Source organism: Talpa europaea (assembly GCF_964194135.1).
Source record: "Talpa europaea genome assembly, chromosome: 16".
Lineage (NCBI taxonomy): Eukaryota > Metazoa > Chordata > Mammalia > Eulipotyphla > Talpidae > Talpa > Talpa europaea.
In genome coordinates, this window is record NC_140084.1 from 7,040,701 (window position 1) to 7,067,660 (window position 26,960).

Sequence of the window (26,960 nt, forward strand, 5' to 3'; positions counted from 1 at the left end):
TCCAAGTTTGTACAGCTGTGGAATGGAAGAGCCAGTGTTTAACCTTGGGGATTTTGTTTTGTTTTGATACATGTATGAATAGGTTCACTAACCACAGAATATCTTGACATTTCCAAAATCTAGGAGTTAGGATGTTGGTTAGTGGTAGCAATACTGTGCGTCTAAAGGTGTACATTATTTTCTAGAGTACTAATGTAATAAAATAATGTGACTGCCTTGAGTGACATTGGAAAAATACCTTTGTTGCTGCAAACACTTTTGAGTAGGTAACTTGTCAGGATTTTTTTGGTATTAAGTACTCCAGCAAGTGGTACATTTTAAAAGTTATGTCTTCATTAGGATTAGTGCAACAATCAAAAATTGAAAGCCCTGATGAGTTATTTTCTTGTTACGTAAAGGATCCAGTGGAATTATGTGACATTTTTAACTTGTCTACTAAGATCAAAGAAAAACTGTTACTGTTAAATCACAAAAATTTCCTTAAAGAAAAGTTCTGAATTTAACTTCAAGGAAACTGAGGCCTTGAGAGGTGTTAGGATATGTGGCCAAGAGCTCACAGTTAGTGGTAGAGGTAAACTAAGTCTTCATCTCCTGACTTGGAGTCTGTAACCTTTTTCAGGTAAACTTAGTGTGTATACTTATAATAAAAAACTTTTTAAAGACTTTTATCTTTTACTCTCTTTTAAACCTGCAGACCCCAGACAAGGCTGAATTGATATGATTATATCATTCTATAATTTTTTGACTGTTTTTTAAAATTGTGCCTATGATTTCTTTTATAAAAGCATTTATTGTTTTTAGGCTCTCGTTTCAGGAAAATGTTAAAATGAAATTTTAAATAAAATTTAAATAAAATAAATTTTAAATAAAATTACACTTATAATTAAAATTACATTTTAATTTAGTGCAAAGAATTTATGTATATTTGCAGAAATAACCAGATACACATTTTTTTTAAAAACACATCAACTCTTTAGTGAAGCTAATAATGTACATCTTATATATCACTTTTTCTCTCAAGATTATAATTTGCTTTCTCAGATCATCTAGTAATTTACACATCTAACTTTTCTGAATTCTTGTTTTGTTGATTCCTTTTGTTTTTTTTGCTTCCCCCCTCATAGATCTTGAGCCAGATGATTGTGCATCCATTTACATCTTTAATGTAGACCCACCTCCATCTACTTTAAACTCACCACTTTGCTTCCCACCTCATGGATCACCGGCTCACTCTTCCGTTTTGTCACCATCGTTTCAGCTCCAAGGTCACAAAAACTATGAAGGAACTTGTGAGATTCCTGAATCTAAATATAGCCCATTAGGTGGTCCCAAACCATTTGAGTGCCCAAGTATTCAAATTACATCCATCTCTCCTAACTGTCATCAAGAAATAGATGCTCAAGAAGATGACCTACACATAAATGATCCAGAAAGGGAATACTTGGAAAGGCCTTCTAGAGATCATCTCTATCTTCCTCTTGAGCCATCCTACCGGGATTCTTCCCTTAGTCCTAGTCCCGCCAGCAGCATCTCTTCGAGGAGTTGGTTCTCAGATGCGTCTTCTTGTGAATCTCTTTCACATATTTATGATGATGTGGATTCAGAGTTGAATGAAGCTGCTGCCCGATTTACCCTTGGATCCCCTCTGACTTCTCCTGGTGGCTCTCCAGGAGGCTGCCCTGGAGAAGAATCCTGGCATCAGCAGTATGGACTTGGACACTCCTTGTCACCTAGGCAATCTCCTTGCCACTCTCCTAGATCTAGTGTCACTGATGAAAATTGGCTGAGTCCCAGGCCAGCCTCGGGACCTTCATCGAGGCCTACTTCCCCCTGTGGGAAACGGCGGCACTCTAGTGCTGAGGTTTGTTATGCTGGTTCCCTGTCACCCCATCACTCACCTGTTCCTTCTCCTGGTCATTCTCCCAGGGGAAGTATAACAGAAGATACCTGGCTCAGTGCTTCTGTCCAGGGTGGATCAGGCCTTGGCCCTGCACTTTTTCCATTTCAGTACTGTGTGGAGACTGATATCCCTCTGAAAACAAGGAAGACTTCTGAAGATCAAGCTACCGTACTACCAGGAAAAATAGAGCTCTGTTCCGATGACCAAGGGAATTTGTCACCATCCCGGGAAACGACAATAGATGATGGCCTTGGATCTCAGTATCCTTTAAAGAAAGATTCATGTGGTGACCAATTTCTTTCAGTTCCTTCACCCTTTACCTGGAGCAAACCAAAGCCTGGTCACACCCCTATATTTCGGTGAGTTGATGGAATGATTGCTGGTCATCTTTCATGCTTATGGGTTATCCGTGGCATTTAATTACACTTTCTATATAGAATAGTTTGACCGTTTCTTCCTGCTCCATTTTTTTTTTTTTTTTAGTTTCTTCCATTCAAATAAAGTCCGTATTTCCTTTGAATCTTAAAAGTTTCTTTAGATAAGGTAATGTTAAAATTTTAAAAGTATATACATAGTGGAGTGTAGATAACAATAAGTTACTTTTAAGGCTCCTTAGAAGAAATTTTCTTACCTAAAAATCTTCCTATGCAGGGCCTCCCTGGTAGGCTATTACCCTTACAGCTCTAGTCAGGGAGCTACCCGCATATGGCACAGCAGACCTCCCCTGCTGCTCCCCTCAGCAGTGTATTTCAGCCAGTCTGCCTGTTCTACTCCCCCACTCTGACTCTGGTAAATCCTCTCACCCCCTGTACCTCTGGCCTACACCCCCCCCCCCGCCCAGTTCTTCTGTGCAAGGTTGATTATAGTATGAATTAGTAATAAAACTAATGAAGGGATAGGCCTTTTATTTTTTATAATAGCTCAATATACAAATGAAATTTGCCTTTTCATATTTATTGTAAGAATTTTCTTCATGATTTTTTTCTTTTGACTATAAGTTTGTGATTTTTTTTTTGTTATAGAGGAATTTTAAAATTGTATGTATTTTGTCTTCTCCTTTATGACTTTTGGGTTTTATGTTATATTGGAAACACACACACACAAACACTTGAACCTCAAGTCCGGCTAAGGACTAGAGTGAAGAATAGTATAATTACATTATTTTGCAAATGGCCTATCAGTTATCACAGTGCCATTTATAGAATCAATCTAGTGTATAACTGATTAGAAAAGACAACTTTCAATTGTGTATTAAATCCCCACATGGAGTTGGGTCTATTTATTTATTTTTTCTTTAATGCTTTTTCATTGCTATGAATGTGTATTTCTGGATCCAGATCTCTAGAAAAATATAATGTGTAATTATGGTATTGAAGACATCTTTGAGCCTATCATCTGCTTCTGAAAATTACCTTACTCTTTTTTTGGTTTGCTTAAAGTCTGCAAAACAAGAATAGAAACAAGCTAAGTAGTGGAGATCTTTCAGACTAATAAAAATTAATACCTTTGAACTTTACAATAGCTAGTTAAGTTAGGCTGAGGGCATTCAAGGAAGCATTGAAACAATTTAGAAATTTACAATAGCAATTACAGCATTTTAGAGGTGAGGTACAAAAGACCTTAGATTCCCATTTTAACAAATAGTAGGAAGATTTTTTATAATAGAAATCATTCTCGCTTTGAATCCATTAATTTTTGACTTGTAGAAATATACTTTAAACATTTTAACATTCTACAAAATGTTAGAATTTGTCCTTTTAAAAAAAGTATAGGAAGCCAGAAATTAGATAAAATAAATTTTATCTTTCAGGTTAAAATTATGTGTTAACACCCTCCATATCCAAGTGAATTTTTTTTTTTTTTACATGAGTTGATAGAAGTATTTACTGGTCATTTTTCATGCTTATGGTTGCTATTCACATAATAAATTACTATGTAAATTTTTATTTTAAGATGTTTTTCTTGAAGATCTTAGGAAGGAATGTTGGTGCTGGCAAGAAGTGATTTGAATTGCTGCTTGGCAATAAATAGTATGGTGAAATCCATCTTTGTGTGTTTTGTTTATAGCACATCTTCATTACCTCCACTAGACTGGCCTTTACCAACTCATTTTGGACAATGTGAACTAAAAATAGAAGTGCAACCTAAAACTCATCATCGAGCCCATTATGAAACTGAGGGTAGCCGAGGAGCAGTAAAAGCATCTACTGGGGGACATCCTGTTGTGAAGGTATGAGGTGGGGGGTTGGCTTGTGTCACAAATACTACACACTTAACAATAGCGCATATTCAGCTAGGTACTACTCAGCCCAGAAAAAGAAAATTCAGAACTAGAAAGTTGTAGTTGAGGTTTTGTTACCTTGTTGATAATGGCAGCACTTCCTTATTGATCTTTCTTTGCTATGCTGAAAGGTAATTCTTCCTGTACTAATGTTATAGCTGGAGAAATTATGGGGAGAGGTTATATAGTGCTCGTTGTTTTTCTGATTAAAAAGAAAAACACGGGGCCTCCCCTGGTGGCGCAGCGGTTGAGTGCTGGGCTGCGAAGCTGCCCGCAGCCTCTGCAGTGCCAGTTCAATCCCCTACCGCTGGCGAGGGTCCCACGTGGCACCCCAGACTTCTGCTGCGCCCAGTGCTCCCCTCAGCAGTGTATTTCTTCATCAGTCTGCCTGTTCTGTTTCCCGCTCTGACTCTGGTGAATTCTGTTACCCTCCCGCGCTTCTGACTATACCCAGTGCTTGTTTTAATAAATAAATAAATCTTTAAAAAAAAAGAAAAAGAAAAACACAAAGATGACTGTTTATAAACTAGCATATGTTCGTTTGAAATTCAATATAGAAAAGTAAAAAAAAAAATGAAGCAATAAATTACCCCAAATATAAATCTCTTAGAAATAAGAAGTGTTAACATCTACTTAACATTCCAGTTAACTGTGGATGTTTAGTGGAAAACTGGGTAGAGAGCCAGAAAAATGAATGATCTTTAAAAAAAAAAAGATTTATTTATTTTTAAAGATTTATTTATTTATTTATTTATACAAGAATCAGGGTACAGGCCAGATGCGTGGGAGGCTGAGAGGATTGACCAGAGACAGTGCTGAACAGAACAGGCAGACTGACGAAATATACTGCTGAGGGGAACAGCAGACGAGACAGGAGAGGTCTGCCTCGTCATGTGGGTTGCTCCCTGGCCAGCCAGGGATCAAACTTGTGCTGCAGAGGCTGCAATTGTTTCGTAGCGCAGTGCTTAACCCTTGCACCACCAGGGAGGCCCCGTGTCATAGTTCTTGACAGATACTTGCTTTTCAAGTAGATTTTAAAATGACTTGTGCAAAAAAATGTCAGTCATCAAAAAAGAGATCTGATTTGTGTTACCAGAGGCTGAGGGTAGGGAGCAGAGAAATTAGATGAATATGGTCCAAAGGTATATACTTTCAGTTAAAAGGTAAATAAGCACTGAGGGTGTAATGTACAACATGATGACTATAGTTAATACTGCTAAATACTGTTATGTGGTATAGGTCTTGAAAGTTGCTAAGAGAGTAGATCCTAAATGTTTCATCAAGGAAAAAACATGTTTCTGTTTTTTGGTATAGCTATGAGATGATTGATATTAATTAAATTTATCATGGTAATCAATTTGTAATATATATAAATAAAGTATGTCAGTTGTATTTCAATAAAAGTGAAAGGAAAAAAGTCTGGAAAACAACATAGGCATTATGCCCTGTGTTACTAGGTTATACTTTGCTCTTAAGTGAGAGCTTACTTCATTTTGACTAAGGAGGTGTAGTCTTTGCTTCATTTCCTGTTTATTTGACTTTTCTTAGCAGGAAAGACATTATGTGTAAGTGCTTGAATGGACAGAAATCTTTTGGGAGCCCAAGTGATTTGTTTCCACAGTTTTCCTTTAATTAAAAATTGATTCCCTGCAGAAGGGAGACTACCATTTTATATTCTTCTTGTGAGTGACTTATTTTTCTTGATTTATTCCTTGAAAAATTTAATAATTGTACAGAACTTCAAATTACTGACTTAATCATACTATGCCTAGATGTTGGGGTTTGGTCTTTGCCTGTCTCTCTGATGTTCCCTTTTAATCTGAGATTCTTTCTTCCTTGGTGCAAGAATTTTCTATATTATATATCTACATATATTTCTTGTTCTATTTGTTTTGACTTTTTCTTAAGGGCTGTTCAAATGTTTACTTGTCTTTCAAAAAATGACCCGTCTAGGACCTCCCCAGTGGTGCAGCGCTTGAGTGCTGGGCTGCAAATCTGCCCACAGCCTCTGCAGCACCGGTTCAATCCCCGGCCGCTGGCGAGGGTCCCACATGGCGCGCAGACCTCTCCTGCAGCCCCGCTGCTCCGCTCAGCAGTGTACTTTGTTAGTCTACCTGTTCTGCTCCCTGCTCTGTCTCTAGTGAATTCTCTCACCCTTCCGCGCTTGTGACTGTACCCAGTGCTTGTATAAATAAATGTTAAAAATAATTAGGGCCTTCCCTGGTGGCGCAGTGGATGAGTGCTGGGCTGCGAAGCTGCCTGCAGCCTCTGCAGCACCAGTTCGATCCCCCGCCTCCACGGTGAGGGTCCCACATGGCGCACATATCTCTTCTGCCGTGCCCACTGCACCCCTCAGCAGTGTACTTCGGTCCTTCTGCCTGTTCTGCTCCCCGCTCTGACTCTGGTGAATTCTCTCACCCTCCCGCGCTTCTGACTATACCCAATGCCTGTATGTATGTATAAATAAATAAATAAATAAATAAATAAATAAATAAATAAATAAATAAATAAATAAATAAAGATTAAAAAAATAATTTAAAAAAATGGCCTGTCTACTTTGTTTATCCTACATATCAGTGTGTCCTTTTTTCTGGATGCTTTGTTTTTTCTTAACATTTACTGTAATTTTTTTTTTCAAGATGACCTTTTTTTTTTTATATGTTCGTCATTCACCACTTCTAATTTAGCTTTTAAATCTACAATTGTGTTTTTTTTTCTTAAAGATTTATTTATTTATGCATACAAGAATGGGGTACAGACCAGAGGTGCTGGCGGTGAGAGGATTCACCAGAGACAGAGGGGGGAGCAGAACAGGCAGATCTACTGAAATACACTGCTGAGGGGAGCAGAGGACGAGTCAGGAGAGATCTGCTGCACTATGTGGGTTGCTCCCTGGCAGGCCGGGGATCGAACTCGTGCAGCAGAGGCTGTGGCTTGCTTCGTAGTGCGGTGCTTAACCCTTTGTGCCACCAGGGAGGCCCTACAATTGTGTTTTGAATTAGATTCCCTAGCTCCATTTTCCACTTACTTGGTATTTTATTGTATTTGGTCTCATAATGTATTGAATACATACTTTTTTTTTTTTTTGGTTTTTTAATTTTGTATATTTTTTACATCATTTTTCATTTTTGTACAATGTATGCATTTTCATCTTGGTTATAGTCCCCGTACAATCCTCACCCCTCTTGTTTTGATCCTACTCCCTTCTCCCTCCCCTGTAGTATTTCTCTGGTTTATAGTTGAATATATATTGTTAAATTTTTAAGTCTGAAGCGTTCACCAGGAATCAGTTTCTAGGGGTGTGTGTGTGTGTGTGTGTGCGCGCGCGTGTGTTTTAGATGGTTTAATTTTATAGATCCTCTGTATCTTTTAACATAATGTTTAGGTTTTAGGAAATTTTTTTTTTTTTTTTTTTTTTTTTTGGTGGGACCCTCGCTGGTGGCCGGGGAATGAACCGGCGCTGCAGAGGCTGCAGGCAGCCTTGCAGCCCAGTGCTCAACCGCTGCGCCACCAGGGGAGGCCCTAGAAAAAAATAATTTAAAAAGAACTTGCTTTAATATAGGCATTATTTAGAAAGTGCTAAAAGACAAGGGACATTTTGCAGGTTTGTGGACCTGTTAATTCCAAGAATTGACATTTTTGTAGTGCTTTGTAGTTTACAAAATGTTTTCTCTGAGTTTTTATTTAATACAGAAGTTATTTGAAAATGGCAAGGTAAGTATATGGTACAGATGATTTAAATTTACACATAGTGTGATTGGCAGAAATCTTAAACCCAGGTCTTTCAACTCTGCTGTTCCTCTACTATCATACCATATTTCCTCTTACTCTGTAGATACCTCATAATTTCATGCTTTTCATTCATAAGCCTCTTTTAAAACCTGGCCTTTGACTCTGTCTGTTTAGCCCCTGAGAAAAATGTTAGATCTTTACCATTTTTGTACTTTCACCTTGGTTAAGTATGGTAGGCTAATTACTATAACTAATAATTTTCAGTTATCAGAATAAAAAAATAAAAAAGGAAGTTTATTTTTAACTTTCAGATCATGAATAAAAGGACTGTCCATTTTGTGATGCTATCATCTTCAATACATTGCCTCCTTGCCCCCTAAGAAAAGGGAAGAGAGAATAGGGAAGGCACATGAAATAAATGAACCTGGAAAAGTGCAGTTGTTACCATGTACAGTGGCTCTGGCCAGGAGTATTTGCATGCCCTACTTACGTGCAAGGGGACTAGGAAGAATAATTACTGCTGGACCAGCCTTTCCTCAGCAACAACTCTGAATACTATGCTATCCAACTCCATGCATAATCTTTGGTGTCGGTGTGCTTTCTCTGCCACACTTGCTGTATAATATTTGTCTTTAATGATGTTCAGGAGTTAATAGTAGCTAAGTGACTAATAAGGTCTCTGCAGCCTCAGTCTTTGAATCCTGGGCTATACTCTATCATTGGCCTTAAATTTTCTAAACCTTTTATCGAATCATTTCTTGTTAATTTATCAACCTGTCCCTTCATTTATACAATAAGTAATTTTTGTTTGCTCACAATACATAGACAGTACTATCAATGCTGGGAATCCAGAGATAAACAAGACAGATAAGGCCCTCACTCTCATGGGCTTTCTTGTGCAGTATACCGAAAGGGAAAATGAACAAGTGAACAAACAGAATAATATTAGAATGTATTAACTGCTATACTGAAAATTATAATGTGATATGAGAGGCTGATTATGGGAAGGAAGTTTACTTCCTATTTCTTTTTTTGTAAAATGGAGATAATATCTAGGCACTGATATGAGGACTAATGAAACATTGCATGTAGAAAACGTTAATATTAGCTAAGCTAATGTCATTAGACTTTTTTAAAATTTATTTTTGCATAGAAGAGCAGGGATATAGCCCAGAGGTGTGGGTCAGGGGAGAGGATTCACCAGAGACAGAGTAGGCAGCAGAACAGGCAGATGTACTGAGAGATACTGCTTAGGGGAGAAGCAGGCTAGACAGGAAAGGTCTGCTGTACCATGTGGGTTAGCCTGGCTGGGGATGGAACTCATGCCACAGCGGCTGGTGATAGCTTGATAACGCTGAGACTTTAACCCCTGTACCGCCAGACAGGCCCCTACATTGTCTTTTTGACAAATTGTGTTAGAGCATTGGATATCCGTAAGCAAAAAAAAAAAAAAAAAAACCTTAATTTCACATCTCATATAAAAATTAAAGGTGACTGGATTTAAATATGTGTTATAAAACTTCTATGAGAAAACATGGAAGAAAATCTTCAGAATCTCAGGCTAAGTGAAGAGTTCTATGACATGATACTAAAAGCATGATATCTAGAAGAAAAAAATTGATGAATTGATTTAGTCATGATTAAGAACTTAGCTCTATACAAGATCCTATTAAGAGAATGCAAAAGACCATCTATAAATAGGGAGAAAACTTTGCAAACAACATATTTGACAAAGATCTTGTATTCAGAATATAAAGAACTTTGAAAGCTATAAGAAAGAAGCAGTTAGCAAGTGGGCAAAAATATAAACAGACATTTTGCCAAGGAGATAAGATGGCAGATAAATATGTGAAAAATGGTGCACATCATTAGCCACTAGATAAATGCAAATTAAAACCATAATGAAATATTACTTCATGCCTGTTAGAACAGTTGAAATAGTTCTAAGTGTTGGCAGAGATGTCAGGAAACTGGGTCCCTTATAAACTGCAGTTGAGAATACAGAATGGTACAGCCACTTTTGGAAATAGTCAGATTCTTAAACTAAACCTGCACTTGCCACATGGCCCATCAGTTGCATTATTGGGCATTTATCACTAGCAAAGAAAAACATTCATACAAGAACCTGTATTCTAGTGTTCATAACGGCTTCATTTTTCATAGCCAAAAATTTAGAAACAGTCCAAATAGATGGTTAAATTCTGGTATATTATACATTGTACTACTGCTCAGCAATAAAAAGGAACCAAACTATTAATAAATGCAACAAGTTGGATGGTTCTCCATAGAATTATTCCAAGTGAAAAAAAAGTATTTCAGGGCCTCCCCGGTGGCGCAGCAGGTTGAGTGCAGCGCTGTGAAGCTGTCTGCAGCCTCTGCAGTATGGGTTTGATTCCTGGCTAGCCAGGGAGAAACCCACATGGCGCGGCAGACCTCTCCTTCCTTGCCCACTGCTCCCCTCAGCAGTGTCTTCCGTCCGTCTGCCTATTCTGCTCCCCACTCTGTCTCTGGTGAATTCTCTCACCCTCCCGCGCCTCTGACCTGTACCCCAGTTCTTGTATAAATAAATAAAATCTTAAAAAAAAAATAGTATTTCAAATAGTTACCAAGTTTGATTCCATGTATGTGTGTGTGTGTGTGCGCGCACGCACTCACATATTTATACACACACATAACTTTTCGAAATGGCACAGGTGTAGAGATAGAGATGAGTTTTGTGATTGCCAGGGAACAGGGTCAGGTTGAAAGTTGCAAGTATAAATTGATAGCACAAGAGTTCTGTGGTGATAGAACAGTTCTGTATCTTGATTGTGATGGTAGTTACTTGAATCTACACACATAGCATAAAATTACGTTAAACTACACACATACTTTCTTATACAGTGGATGTTTTATTAAGGTATAAATACTTTTTGTCTTGCTCCAAAAGTTACTGAAATATTTTAAATGGAGAGTGTAGTATTCATATTTAGGTTTTATATTTCATCATACACCAAGATTATTTCCAGGTGATGATTTTTTTCTTATGTTATATGCACATTTTCAGTTTTAAGCAGTTTGTATTATGAAGATTTAACTTTGTTTTTTTTATAGTTTATATATTTAGATATTATTTTATTTTTTTATTTTTTACATCACTGTTCATTTTTAAACAATATTTGCTTCCCTCCCACCCTCTCAGGTGTGGTCCCCATAGAGTTTCCTTCCCCACTGCACCCGTGCACCAGCACCTCAGTCCCCTGTGCTCCTCCCTCCCTCCCTCCCTCTGATCTCTCTCCTGCCTCCTCCCCTGCAGAATGTCTCTGATTTATGATTGTTTGTTTTTGCTTTGTTGTGTTTTTTTTCTTTTAAAGATTTATTTATTTTTGCATACAAGAACTGGGCACAGGCCAGAGGTCCGGGGAGGTGAGAGGATTCACCAGGGACAGAGCGGGGAACCAACATCTCTTTATTTTTTTATTTTTTTTGGGGGGTGGGGGGTTTGAACAATTTTTATTTTTATTTTTTTAAGGTTAACAAAAGGTTTATTTACAAGAGAAGGGGAATGAGGAAATGTACAACTCAACATCTCAGGGAGAAAAGAGGGAGATAAATTCTTAAATGTGTCCTACCCATGTTCCGCCCACCTGGAATCCCAAATGACCCGCCGAGACCAAACCTGCCTGGCCAAGAGCACGAGCCAAGTGTGCCCAACCCCACTAACATGGCTGGTTTTTATTTACAAACAGAGAAAATGGCTGTTTGTTGTGTTTTGTACTGTTATTTTTTTACATTGATGTCTTATTTGGTTCCCCTATATTCGTGTTATAAGTGAAACCATCTGATATTTTTCTTTTTCCTTCTGGCTTATTTCACTGAGCATAATTCCTTCTAGGTCCTTCCACGTTGCTACAAATGGCATGAGTTTATCTTTTTTGATTGCTGGATAATATTCCATTGTGTATATATGCCACATCTTCTTGATCCTGTCATCTATTTTTGGACATTTGGGTTGTATGAAGATTTAACTTTGTATTTTTAGTATCTGTATAATGTGTTGTCATGTTTTTAATATATTCATATCTCTTCATACCAAGTTATTTAACAGAACTGATAATAGAACTCTTATTGAAGCTGCTGCAATCTGTCCGTATACCTTTGGGCTTTAACCCTCTAGCTTTAGTTAAATTAATTAGGTACATAGACCTTTGCTATGGAAATGATACAGAAACATAATAAACAATATGGCTTACTTTCTTCTACAAAGTAGAGTGCCTGAAGAGACATATAGTAGTGGTAGATAAAAGTTTTTGAAGAATAGTTTAATAGTAGTGCCTCCCTGGTGGCCTAGAGATTGTCTCTGCTCTACCACTGTGATGGCCTGAGTTCCATCCCCAGCCAGGGAGCTGACCCACATGGCACAGCAGACCTCTCCAGTTTTGCCCACTGCTCCCCTTAGCAGTACACTTCAGTAGTTCTGCCTATTCTGCTTCCCACTCTTTCTCTGGTAAATCCTCTCAGCCCCACACCTTTGGCCTGCACCCCAGTTCTAAGCAAAAATAAATAAATAAAATATTTTATAAATAAATAAATTGTTTAATAGTAGCAGTAATTTGTATATAGCCTCACCATAATGCTTCTTTGGAAAGGCTATGGGATGATAGTCTAATTTATTTGATGTTCTTTTTAAATTCCTGAGATGCTGGGGAGGAGCCCTACTTTTTTTATTCTGTAGTATAGACACTCGGAGCAGTTGTTGGCCAAAATATGTGTGATGAAATATATTCCCTTTGAAATCTTATATGCATTATTACCTTCCCCCATTACCAGTTTACTTTACTATCGAAATATAAAGAACAGGTGGCTTATGTCTTTGCCAAGCTGTGTTAATGTGAGTCACCTAATATGGCTAGGATACTTTGGCATATAGTACTTACTGGTATGTTATGATACTTGGGTAACGATAGATAGTAGTAAAAATTTTTAAGTTTATTTTTAATAAATGAATTTAAATTTTTAAATAAATATTTTATTTTGTTTTATTTTAAAAGATTTATTTATTTACACAAGAACCAGGGTACAGGCCAGATGTGCAGGAGGGTGAGAGGATTCACCAGAGACAGAATGGGGAACAGAATAGACAGACTAACTGAAATACACTGCTGAGGGGAGCAGTGGGCGAGACAGGAGAGGTCTGCTCACCATGTGGGTATCTCCACGGCCGGCGGGGATGGAACTGGCACTGCAGAGGCTGTGGACAGCTTCAAAGTGCTGCACTTAACCGCCTGTGCCACCAGGGAGGCCCAAAATAAATTTTTAAATAAAATTTAAATAAATTTTAAAATTTACTTTCTATTTTAGATTTAGCTACATCATTTTGAACAGCTATTTTCATGACTGTAATTCTTATTTAATTCTATTAACGTCATGAATTATTTTGCTCCGCCACGTAGTGTTCTCTTTTTCACAAATTCATTTAACAATGATTAAATGCCTGTAATGTGCCAGGTAGTTTGGTAGGCTCTGGATATAATAAGATGAACATTGTTCTCTTACAGTACTTAAAGGTGAATGGTAAAGTTGTTGCTCTCCTACCTCTACTAGATAAACAATTGAAACCATCAAATAATTTGCTAAATTTAAGATTAAACATAAAAGCAACAGATAAAGCAGAAAGAAATGGCTTATCACTTATAGCCATGAGGCCCAGTTAACATGAGTTTGGTGTGTTAGCCTCTTAGCTTGCTTCTTTACATACTCTATTAATAAATATCTGCCTTTCATGATCTTCTCTAATTCCTTCAGGTATAGTACATGCAGCTTTTGTGCTTTGTTTCAGCATCACTGGTAGAATACTGACTGAAGCAGTGACATCCACTCTGGGTATTGCCAGAGTGCATCTTCAATTAAAAGAGGAAGGAATAGAGTGATGAACAAGGCAAAGTGTCTGCCTTATTTGAACCCATCTGGTACTGAGGAAAACAGATAATATTATAACAAATGTATAATACTTTTTTATAGAGATCAATACTGTGAAAAAGAATAGGACATAATAATGTGACACAGATGTGATATAAATGGTGGTCTTCTCTGAACTGGTGACCTTTGGCTGTAGAGCTAAAACAGTGAGGTAATATGGAGTTGAGAGGGAAGAATATCCTGGAGTCATTAAATACTAAATGTGAGGTTAGTAATGATCTTTGGTGCTTCGTGCAATATTATACCAGGAGGACCAAAGCTGACTGTGGAATGGAGAGAAGGTAAAACAAATTAGGGCCCAAATCATACAGAACATAAACCACTATAGGAAGTTTTAATTTAGTTCTGAGTGTGGAAAGAAGCCATTGAGAGTTTTGAGCAGGTGGATGAAATTATCTGGTTCATATTAAAAAAAATTTTCCAGCACCTGGACTGAGAATGGACTGTAGGAGAGTAAGAGTGAAAACAGTGTCAGTTTGTTATAAGCCTGTTGGAATAGTCCGGGCTTTAACTGCTTCTCTATAAATGTTACAGGACTGAAAATCATTCTAGGTAAATTGTAGTATCTATGAAAGTTTTTATATACTTTCCTGGGTAGAGGGGGATAATAAATTATGTTGCTTGGTTACCAACTCTACTGTGCAGTTAGGATTGGGCAAACAATGGGGAGTACAACATTCACTAAAAGGGTCACATGATAGAATAAAATTCATTCTGCACATTTGAAAGACTGTTGAATTTCTCTCCCTAGATTCCAAACTTAGACTCATGGATGTGGAATAGTAGTTACCCCTTTTTTTAATCACTAGCTATATGCCAGACACTGTACATCAATTGTCTGGATTCTTTATAAACCTTAGTACAGAAACAGGAGAGAATTTCTTTCGGTGCTTATTAGGTAGCTCATAAAAGCTTAGACTTGGAAGCTACATGGCCTGGAACAGTGTCCAGACACTCTACCTGGTACTATTGGAGCGAAACATCACTGACACTGACTTATAACCACAACTTACACAAACAGTGCTTGGAAAAGAGTGCCAGGAAATTTTGCTATTGCCTTGAAGAACTGAACACCTCCTTTACTATGCTTGCTGAAGAGTGGACTATATGTAGCCCACATTATCGTATTTTTCCTTGCTGGTTTAATGGATTAGAGCAGACACATTGCAGATCTTTTTCCTAGAGACACTTGCAGCCAAAAGTAGGAATGGGAATTGCTGAAGAGTCATCTCTTTAAAACTTGTGAGACTAGGGCCTCCCTGGTGGAGTTGGGGTTAAGTCTCAGTGCTATCACCTTGAGAGCACACTATGGCCTGAGTTCGATCCCTGGCCAGGGAGATGACCCACATAATGCATAGCAATTCTGCACATTTGAAAGGCTGTTGAAATTCTCTCACTAGATTCTGAACTTAGACTCATGGTTGTAGACTAGTAGTTACCCTTTTTTTAATCACTAGCTACATGCCAGACACTGATCCACCTGCTCTGCTCTCTACTCTGTTTCTGGTGAATCCTCTCACCCCACCACACCTCTGGCCTACAACCAGTTCTTCTGTGCATAAATAAATTAAAATATATCTTTAAAATAAAACAAAACTTGTGAGACCAAATGCAAGGAAGCCACCAGCCAAAAGCAGAGTAATTGTTACTTACTTTTTTTTTTTTTTTTTTTTTTTTTTAGTTTTTTATTTTTGTACAAGAGCTGGGGTACAGGCCAGAGGTGTGGGAGGGTAAGAGGATTCACCAGAGACAGAGCAGGGAACAGAACAGGCAGAAGGACCAAAGACGCTGCGGAGAGGAGCAGCAGGTGAGGCAAGAAAGATCTGCTGCACCATGTGGGAATCTCCCTGGCTGGCCAGGAATCAAACCCGTGCTGCAGAGGCAGCAGACAGCTTCACAGTGCAGCGCTCAACCCACTGTGCCACCACCAGGGAGACCCTACTTCTTTCTTTTACCTTTTGGGGGAGGGTGCCGAAATACTTTGAGGCACTGTAGGCTTTCATTTACAAAAGAAGTACAAAGGTAGTAGGGGGAAGAATCTCTCCAAGGTATTCTAAGATCCAAGCTGGAAGCAGCAGAGCTAAAAGAGATATTTTCAGGCACAGGAATAAGAGCAAAGGACTTTTCCATAGACCACAAAAAGCAAGCAGCTTGTTGGTAAAATCAGAGAAAATTCTCTTAACCATTTCAAGGGCTGGAGACTGCTGTCTTGCATAGGGAGATCTCTGTAACCTGGACAATGCTCAGATTCCATGTACTCTCAAAGTCTTTGAAAGTAATACTCTAGGAATCAGACTAAAACTATGATAAAGTCCAGACATAATTTAAGAACTGTAACCTGACAAAATAAATAGCATGACTCTGTCTTGAGGTAAATATTTTCTTCAGTCTCTAGAGTTCTTTTATATAACGTCTAGTATATCTTAAATAATGCATGTATACACACGATAGAAGAAAGTGTTTCCCACAGTAAAGAGAAAACAATCAATAGAAGCAGACCCAGAGATGACTTAGATTAGATATCGGAGTCTTTATAAAGAGATTTTAATATAATTCTGATACACTAAATGCCCCAACTTCACAAGTATTATATAGATAACACTAAAGTAAGAAGGAAAGTGGCATGTATTAAACTTCAAGGAATTGGTGAAGACCCTGAAAGACTGAAATTTCTTATTAAATGCTATATAAAATGATAGATTGTCTTTTTTAAAAGGTGGTCTAATGTGAAATGGAGGAAATTTTTCTTTAAAGGAGAATGGTGAAGGGAAAGATATAAGAAAACTATAGGCCTAATGAATAAAAACCTAAAAATCCATAACAACATAATAGCAAACCAAATCTCCAACACCACATAAAAAACATTAAATATCCCAAGTAGCATTTACCCTAGAAATGCAGGTGACTCAACATAGGAAAACCAATTGAGGGCCTCCCTGGTGGTGCAGGGGTTAAAGACACAGTGCTATCAAGCTGTCTCCATCGATCCTTGCCAGCCAAGGAGCTAACCCACATGCACAATAATGTATTTGAATCCTTACCTTATATCATATACAAAAATTAATTCAAAATGCATTAAGGATCTAAATGTAAGACCTAAACCTATAAAACTCTTAAGAGAAAACATTGAGGAAAATACTCTTGATGTTGGGCCTCCCCAGTGGCGTGGCGGGTTGAGTGCAGCACTGTGAAGTTGTCCGCAGCTTCTGCAGCACCGGTTCGATTCCCGGCCAGCCAGGGAGATTTCCACATGGCGAGGCACACCTCTCCTGTCTTGCCCACTGCTCCCCTGAGCAGTGCTTTCGGACCATCTGCCTGTTCTGCTCCCAGCTCTGTCTCTGGTGAATTCTCTCACCCTCTCGCAACTCTGACCTGTACCCCAGCTCTTGTATACATAAAATAAATCTTAAAAAAAAGAAAAAGAAAATACTCTTGATATTGGCAGTGTTTTCTTAAGGATGATACACACAGACAACAAAAGAAAAAAAAATAGATACCTTGAACTTTATAAAAGATAAAATTTTGTGGGCCTCCCTGGTGTCTCGTGGAGTAAGCACCACACTATGAAGCAATCCGCAGCCTCTGCAGCACGAGTTCTATTCCCTGCCAGGGAGCTGACCCACATGGCGCAGCAGACCTCTCCTGACTTCTCTCACTGCTCCCCTCAGGAGTGTATTTCAGTCAGTCTGCCTGTTCTGCTCCCCATTCTATCTCTGGTGAATCCTCTCACCCCCTGCATCTCTGGCCTGTACCCCAGCTCTTGTATGCATAAATAAATAAATCTTTAAAAAAATAGATAAAATAAATAAAATTTTGTGGGCCTCCCTGCTGGCGCAGCGGGTTGAGCACCACGCTGTGAAGTTGTCCGCATCCTCTGCAGCGCAGGTTCCATACCCGGCCAGCTAGGGAGATGCCCGCATGGCGTGGCAGACCTCTCCTGCCTTGTCTGCTGCTCCCCTCAGCAGTGTCTTTTGCCTGTTCTGCTCCCTGTTCTGTCTCTGGTGAATTTTCTCACCCTCCCACGCCTCTGGCCTATACCCCAGTTCTTGTATAAATAAATAAATCTTTAAAATAAAGAAGTAAATAAATAAATAAAATGTTGTGCATCAAAGGATACTACCAACAAAGTGAAAAAGATAACCTACAGAATGGGAGATAATATTTGCAAATTATATCTGTGAGGGATTAATATTCAGAATTTATAAAGAATTCCTACAGTTCAGCAACAGCCAACAAGTCTACATACACATTCATATTCTCCCAAAGAATGTTGATTTTTTATTTGTTTAGGTGGTACTTAACTTGGTTGGTGTCAACTGCAAAATCTGTCTTTCTGTGGTTGGTGTCAGTTGATAATCACATTTCAGTTATTTTAGACTTGGTTAACCTTTTTTTTTTTTTTTTTTAATTTATTTATTTATTTATATAAGCACTGGGTACAGTCAGAAGCGCTGGAGGGTGAGAGAATTCACCAGAGCAGAGAGTAGAACAGGAGACTGACGAAGTACATTGCTGAAGGGAGCAGCGGACAGCAGGAGAGGTCTGCACGCCACGTGGGACCCTCGCCGTGTGGCCGGGGATCGAATTGGTGCTGCAGTGGCTGCGGGCAGCTTCGCAACCCAGCACTCAACCACTGCGCCACCAGGGAGGCCCATTGGTTATCTTTTTTGAAGTAACATTTTATGCATCCATAATATATGCTATAGATAGAACAAACAGTGAGTCTACAATTTGTTTATTGTCAAATGCATGAGTAATGAATTGTATTTTTCTGTTTTTGTTCTTCCTAACTAGCTCCTGGGCTATAGTGAAAAACCAATAAATCTACAGATGTTTATTGGAACAGCAGATGATAGATATTTGCGACCGCATGCATTTTACCAGGTGCATCGAATCACTGGGAAAACAGTTGCTACTGCAAGCCAAGAGATAATAATTGCCAGCACAAAGGTCTTGGAAATTCCACTTCTTCCTGAAAATAATATGTCAGCCAGGTATCTTGAAACATATCCAAAAAGAACATACCCAGTTCTTTCTTTTCCTTAAACCACTTTTGGGAAAAAACATACTGCTTTTCATAGTACAAAAATAAAATATTGTTCTAAATTATCTAAACATATTATATAAAGAATTGTATACTTGCTAAGGTTGGTAACATATTTCTAAAAGAAAAATTCAGCAAAAGTTCATAAACCACTTAGTACAAGCTAAGCATCATGGTAAGTGACAGAGATAAAAATATAGGTGACTTTTCATATGGCCTACTGGTTTCAGAATTATGGCCAGCAGGTTATCAGAGTCACCAAGATTAATTTAGAGGTTGCCAAGGACTTGTTTTAAAGCGTTTTCAAGTCTGACCGAGAACTCTAACATGTAGAAATAAATAATAAAGGAATATTTAAAGTCATGTTTTCTTTTCAGAAATAAAAAATGTGTGTGTGTATACTTTTTTTAAACCTTTGCACTCCGCTGTCCCCTCTCAGGGGACATCGGAATTCTAGCATATCACTCGGATGTCCCCTCTCAGGGGACATTGCAATTTATTATTGATTACGGGGAATTGAGTTATTTCAACGCAACTTTTTGAGACATGCATGTTTCCCTGAAGTTTTATCTTGAAATGGCACAAGAAATTAAATCAAAATATCGTAAAATTACTAAGATATATACAAGAAATGTCAGCGGGTTTTGTGTCGGACAAGAATGTGAGATGCATGCTCACGACGGTCCGAACACTTCGCGATGCCACTTGAAAAGAGCGGTAAGGGAAGTTTGTAGAAGAAAGGTCGGTTTTCAAACATAGCGCACACTGTATAGTGAGATATATAATTACAAATAAACAAGTCTACATCTGGAGGAAAAGATTTTCAAAGTTGAGCTCATTTTGGTTTGACGCTTCGAGCAGTGCACATAGATCTAACGAGGAGAAAATCGGAAAAGTGATTCTTTTCTTAGTGAATAAATTGTTTGGTGAAAGCTATTTTGGTAAATATCATCTTGTCAGTTAGTAATAACAATTAGAAATTTTCAACCCATGCATTTATTCATATTTTTTATTAGAACAATGGCAAAGCGTCCAACCACGAATGAGTCTCATGACACAAGTAGTAGTGAAGATGAGCTCCAGATCGACCTCTATACAGACATGTCAAACATGCACTAATCAGCCTGCAATGCATATTGGGGAGTGTTACAAAACTTACCATACTGTACAAAATTATAAACAATAAAATATTGGTTTTTTTGCAAATATACATTCCTCGATGTCACCCAATTCATATAAGTCCAATATCATTATAATACGTTACTTGGTTCCAAAATTATGCTAAATAATACGAGGGTCTGTAAATGCACGTTTCCGCCGCAGAGTAGCATGGAGTAGCTGGTAGCCAATGTCCAGAATGGTTCGGAGTGCAAAGGGTTAAAGTAGCTCATGGTCCAATAGGTAGACCGTAAATAAGCAATAGCAGTATAATTATGATAGTTGAGGCTCCGTAAGGAAAACTTTGCCTATGGTTTTCTGTTTCCAAGTAAAATGAAATGGCCAGTTTCTAAATGAGAATATTTTAGAGTGGGAAGAAGGGTGTGAGAGAAGAAAACTTCCATCAAAATCAGACCTCTTTAAAGAACTTTTCCCAGAAATCTATCCAACATAATGAAATTTACTACCTTTACATTGATCATCCTATGTAAAGGGAAAACATGGGTATATTTTTCTACTTGAGTATATTGCCATCTCTAGCAATGTAGAGGCATACATAATACTAAGGAAAAGGGTAAGGAAGGATATTTAGTAGGCATTTACTAACCTGCCACAAATAGGTATGTGAAATTTATAGTGAACAGAAACTGCTTCAAAGTATGTATAGACCTTTCTTAGAATGGCAGTAGCATCTCAGGCTCTTGTAAAAACAGTTCTTTAAAACCTATTTCAGGGCTCCCTGGTGGCGTAAGGGGTTAAGTCTAGGCACTATCACCTCAACAGCCTGAGTTCGATCCCCTGCCAGGGAGCTAACCCACCAGGGATTGTATCCTCCTATGGATACATTTTTAAGCCCAAAATCTGAAAGAGCATAAAATAGCTATCATACATTTCTTCCTTTATTGACCTAATTTTAGGTGGAGATAGTTCTTTGCTGCCAAATTAAAAATAGCTACTTAGGGGCCTCTCTGATGGTGAAAGGGATTAAGTCTCAGCACTATGAAGCTATCACCAGTCACTGCAGCACAAGTTTGCTCCCCAGCAAGGGAGGTGACCAACATGGCACAGCAGACCGCTCTTGTCTCAACCGCTGCTCCCCTCAGCAGTGTATTTCAGTAGATCTGTCTGTTATGCTCCCCACTTTGGTGAGTCCTCTCACCCCTCACAACTCTGGCCTACACCCCAGCTTTTATATACATAATCAATTTTTTAAAAATCTTAAAAAAAATAGCTATTTAGTTGAGTTGTTTAGAACTACTAATTATCAGTGAGTAATTTTTTTTTACATTTTTCTTTCTAGTATTGACTGTGCAGGTATTTTAAAACTCCGTAATTCAGATATTGAACTTCGAAAAGGAGAAACTGATATTGGCAGAAAGAATACCAGAGTGCGACTTGTGTTCCGTGTACACATCCCGCAGCCCAATGGCAAAGTCCTTTCTCTGCAGACAGCTTCTATACCTGTTGAATGCTGTGAGTGAGCTTGCAAAGATGTTTTAAATTTTTGTTCGAAATAGGTCATTTTTTTGTCTTGCTTATAATGTAATGTTGGTATAAAAAGTGAAATTGACAATCTGGCCATATTGAGAAAAGCCATGGCAAGAGAGCGAATTGTATTCAGTGTTTCAATATGTCTTGACCTTTTAAAAGATACTCAATTGAAAAGGGATCAATTCTTGGACAGCCTTAATTTCTAATAAACTTTGTATTGTGTCTCCTGAAAAAAAAAAAAAAGTGATATTGAGGCATAGAGTCTCGATGAGTCGTGATTTTTTTTATAGGGAAATACGTTACATGCTTAGGTGAGAAGCATGTGACTGATTAAGAATTAGAAATAGCTTTTGATAATTTGACCCTAGGTAGGTTTTTCAACTATAGACAAATCTCTTGACTACAGTTTTCTTATTTATAAATGTTGCCACCTGAGGACCAAATTGTAAAGTTAAGATTTTGATTAAAGTGTCCTTGGTCATCTTCATTTCAGTCTTCATGTTGAAAGAAGCCGATCTCTGTGAACTGATGCCTCAGCTAAAAAAGGACTTGCAGAATTTTGTGGTTTGGGGTTTTTTTTGCCATACATTTATTTATAACATTAGATTGAGAAAGTGAATGTTTTTCTACCTGATTTCCAAAGACAAGTAAAGAGAAAAGATCCTAGAACCTGTTATCTGCTGAAGTGCTGGAGAATTGTGGACCTTTGGAGGTTAGCAGATATAGCTGGTAGGACAAAAAAAATGAGCTGTGTTTAGATCTTTAAGGTATAGACTTAAAAGTGTTCTAATTCCATGTCTGAGGCATAGTATCTCAAGTAAGCATCCGAAGTTATCTGCTTGTTGGTAACCGAATTATGTCTAGAACACACATTTTCTTAGCACTCTTTAGATTATATTATGCTGTTTTATTTCTACTAATCACATTTATCCTTAATTTGGGGTAACACCTACTGTATTACCTTTCTATGCTTCCTTTTGCTGCTTGCTGAATTGGAGTAATACTTTATCTTTTGCCAGAGACTGGGAATCATTGAATAAAATCATGGTAATATAATTGACTGTAGAAGTCAGTTTTTAAAATATTTTAAAATAGAGGCAAGGGAACATGGCACAAAAATTTTTAAGTAATGGAGTAGAGTGAAAAGCAAATTTCTAACTCAACTAGGTCCCTTTTTAGAAGTAACTGTCATTTCCATTGTCAGTTATCCTTTCAGTTTATTCTTTGCCCGTATAAACATATATGTCTCTATTTTTTAACAAAGTGACTTAAATAATTTAAGTTCATAGAGTAGTTTGAATTTGTGAGATGAATTACTCTAAAATAATTTTTCTCTTCTAGTTTATTAAATTAAAATGTGAGTGATTTTTGTGAATGTAGAAAATGCTCACTGGTACAAAGGTATATTGAACTACTTTGTAATACCACCATGAGGTAGTCACTATTAATTGGGGGGGTGGGGGGTGCAGTTTTTTGTTGTTTTTTTAGGGATATGTATAAGAGTTTTTAAGTTGGATGTAGTAATGCAGTTTTATATAGTTTTAGTATTTTTAGTATTTTAGTTTTATTTTAGTATTTTACAATGACATTTTCTCATTGTTAGATACTCTTCAAAATGTTTTTAACACATGCATAATTTTTGAGTGTGCTAGTGCCATTTGTTGAGCACATTTTTTACTGTTCCTTTGAATGTACCTGTGATAGCTAGTTTCTACCATAAATATCTAAACCTTGAATTAGTCTACTCCCTAGACCATTCAGTGCTGTTTTCATGCGAGCCATTGGAACATAAAGATAGACGTAGTATTTTCTGAGATCCAAGTTGGTATTCTGTGCTTCCCAATGGTAGTTGATCCTAAGTCTAGATTGATCGTCCTCTTTGGATGGGGCACAGAGACCCCAATCCCCATACTTTTCTAATTTGGTATTCAGTAGTTGGGAGAGCCATTGGGAATATGCTTCCTAAAGTCATTCAAGTTTAAATTTCCTTAAAATGTTATTTTAGGTAAACAAAACACAGTTGACACTCAATGTCATCAATTTATTAGTCAGACTAAAAGTAGTCCTGTTTTTTAAATATAAGAGTATATCCACATATGTTGTTGTTAATTTTAATCCAGAGAAAAACCTAGGTAGCTAAGTCTTTGGCAAGAAGAAATGCGGAGAAAACTTAACCAAAAGAAGCATAATTTGTAGCTTGGAGCTCAAGTAGTTAATAAAAAAAAAGAAAGAAAGCAAAGAAAAGCCAGAAATAGAATCTCTAGAAAAAAAATAGCAACTTGGAATCAGTCAATATCAGAGAAAGGTGGCACCAAGGTTACTGTTTATAAAAGTTGATAATTTAAATAATGACTCTGAGGTATTAAGAAAAATTATGTTCACATACCCTGGGGAGGAAGAGTTCAGTGCACTTACTATAGCTATATTTGATTCATTTACAAAAATGCATTATTGGGCCTCCTTGGTGGCGCAGCCGGTTGAGCACCATGCTGTGATGCTGTCCGCAGCCTCTGTAGCACGGGTTTGATTCCTGGCGGGCCAGGGAGAAACCCACATGGCACAACAGACCTCTCCTGCCTCGCGCCCTGCTCCCCTCAGCAGTGTTTTTGGTCTGTCTTCCTGTTCTGCTCCCTACCTCTGACTATACCCTATTTCTTGTATAAATAAATAAATCTTTTTTTAAAAAATGCATTATTGAAATGTGTACTTCATATATGTTTTGTTATTTAGAAAATTGTCCAATTTTCTAGACAATATGACAGTTTTCTAATTGTCCAGAATCCTGATGTCTCAATAGTGATCTAGATATTTTCTTGATGAAAGGATGACTTGGTGTTTATCCTTTAATTGTACACAGTATAATTATATATCTTTGTATTTAATTTGCTCTTTGCAGTTATAGTAGATTTATTAATTTTAGCATACTTATAGGGAAGAAATGTATTAAAGATTTAAGCTAAAAAGAGTACTTGGACAGGGTGAAGTTGCAGGCATTAATTAATTTATCTATTGGTTTCTTTACACTTGTAGTCTTAATAAATAATTCAGAAATCAGATAAATCCCTTTGTTTTTTAAATAAGGCAGTTACTTTAGTGGGTATTGTTAGCAACATCTTGAATTTTAAAAACTCAGTTTGTTTCTCATTAGGTAGATTGTCATTTATATATAAATTATAAACTATTATTTTATTTCTTCTCAAACAGCCCAGCGGTCTGCTCAAGAACTTCCTCATATTGAAAAGTATAGTATCAACAGTTGTTCTGTAAATGGAGGTCATGAAATGATTGTGACTGGATCTAATTTTCTTCCAGAATCTAAAATCATTTTTCTTGAAAAAGGACAGGGTAAGTAATACAAGATTTGTGTTGACCTCAAACTAAATTGGAAAAAAGAAAATTAGTTAATCAGATGTTTTGTGACATTAATCACAGAATGTTTCCCTAATCACAGAATGCATCATGTATGCAGATTTTGTAAACCAAACATTTATCAAATTTTCATATAAATGTTAAGTTTTTATTAAGAATGTTTCATGGGACCTCCCTGGTGGCACAAGATGCAGCCTATGAAACTATCTTCAGTCACTGAAGCATGAGTTAGATCCCTGGCCAGGGAGATACCCACATGGTGCAGCAGACCTCTCCTGTCTCGCCCGATGCTCCCCTCAGCAGTGGATTTCAGTCAATCTGCCTGTTCTGTTCCCCACTCTGTCTCTGGTGATCCTCTCATCCCTCACACCTCTGGCCTGTACCCCAGTTCTTGTATGCATAAATAAAGAAATATTAAAAAAAAAAATGTTTCAAAGCAGAGGTAGAAGAAGAATCTCCCAGTAGTTTCACTATGTGTGTGTGTGTATGTGTGTGTGTGTAGATAAACATAGGTAGATGTTTAAAAATGGAAGGATGAAAACTAATGAGATAAGCATTTAAATTAAGAATAAGAGACATACTAAGCCAAAAATTATGAAAAAGAAAAATCAACAAAGACACAGCTGAGGATTGCTGAAGCCACTTACTACACACATGCACGCGCGCACACACACACAAGGGTACCCAGTGAGATGAAGTGGTTTGTGAAATCTGACATGGTTTTATATGTAAGTGTCAGTGGGACACATATATACATATATATACTTAGATACATGTGTATATTTATATATACACACACGGAAGAGAAGTAATTCCAGATAAAAGTGCTATGAAGTGAAGTAAGAAGGTAATGTGATAATGACTGAATAGTGAACTGTTTATATCAAGTGGTCAAGTAATGTCTTTCTGCAGTAATCATATTTTATTTATTTATTTATTTTTTATAAATTTTATTGTTATATTCCCCATACAATTGCAGCCCCCCCATTCTGACCCCAATCCCTCCCCTCCCGCCCCCGCCCCCCTAAAAGTGTCTCTGGTTCATAGTTTTTTGTTGATTTTGATTTTCACTTTCTTATAGTTATTCATTTTCCTGGTCCCTTATTTAAGTTTTCTAGATTCTTGCTATGAGTGAGACCATCCGGTATTTTTCTTTTTCTTTTTGGCTTATTTCGCTGAGCATGATCCCTTCCAGCGCCATCCATGTTGCTGCAAATTGCATGTGTTTATTTTTTTTGAATGCTGAGTAATATTCCATGGTATATATGTACCACATCTTCTTGATCCAGTCATCTATTTTTGGGCATTTGGGTTGTTTCCAAAGCTTAGCTATTGTAAACAGTGCTGCTATAAACATAGGGGTGCAGGTGTTCTTTGGAATTGATGTTTCTGTGTCCTTTGGGTAAATACCTAGGAGTGGAATTGCTGGATCATATGGAAGCTCTATGTTTAGTAGGTCCAGAAATCTCCACACAGCTTTCCACAGTGGTTGGACCAGTTTGCACTCCCACCAACAGTGCAGAAGAGTTCCTTTTTCTCCACACCCTCGCCAACATTTGTTGTTGCTAGTTTTTTTTTTTTTTTTTTTAATAGAGGCATGCTTTATTTGTTTGCTGGTTTGTTTGTTTTTGTTTTGTTTATACATGCACTGGGTACAGTCAGAAGCGCGGGAGGGTGAGAGAATTCACCAGAGCCAGAGCGGGGAGCAGAGCAGACAGAAGGACCGAAGTACACTGCTGAGGGGAGCAGCGGGCGGCAGGAGAGGTCTGCGCGCCATGTGGGACCCTCCTCCAGTGGCCTGGGAGCAGCCGGGGATTGAACCGGCGCCGCAGAGGCCGCGGGCAGCTTCGCAACCCAGCGCTCAACCGCTGCGCCACCGGGGAGGCCCTGTTGTTGCTAGTTTTTTTAATATGTGCCATTCTCACTGGTGTAAGATGGTATCTCATGGTAGTTTTGATTTGCATTTCCCTGATATTAAGTGATGTTGAACATTTTTTCATATGCCTGTTGGCCATTTGCATTTCCTC

The 26,960-nt window shown here is 37.8% G+C and overlaps 1 protein-coding gene across 2 annotated transcripts in view; it reads left to right on the forward strand.

Annotated features, from left to right (window-relative positions):
- Window positions 1-26,960, forward strand: part of NFATC3 (nuclear factor of activated T cells 3) — a gene marked incomplete at its 3' end in the record, with an annotated part of 105,699 nt that overhangs the window by 43,881 nt on the left and 34,858 nt on the right. For both annotated transcript variants that reach the window (XM_084257448.1, XM_084257449.1), the window contains exons 2-6: window positions 1,125-2,259; window positions 3,968-4,130; window positions 18,666-18,865; window positions 21,374-21,546; window positions 24,769-24,909. In XM_084257448.1, coding sequence (XP_084113574.1) covers window positions 1,125-2,259; window positions 3,968-4,130; window positions 18,666-18,865; window positions 21,374-21,546; window positions 24,769-24,909 — 1,812 coding nt within the window. The remainder of the gene's footprint in view (window positions 1-1,124; window positions 2,260-3,967; window positions 4,131-18,665; window positions 18,866-21,373; window positions 21,547-24,768; window positions 24,910-26,960) is intronic.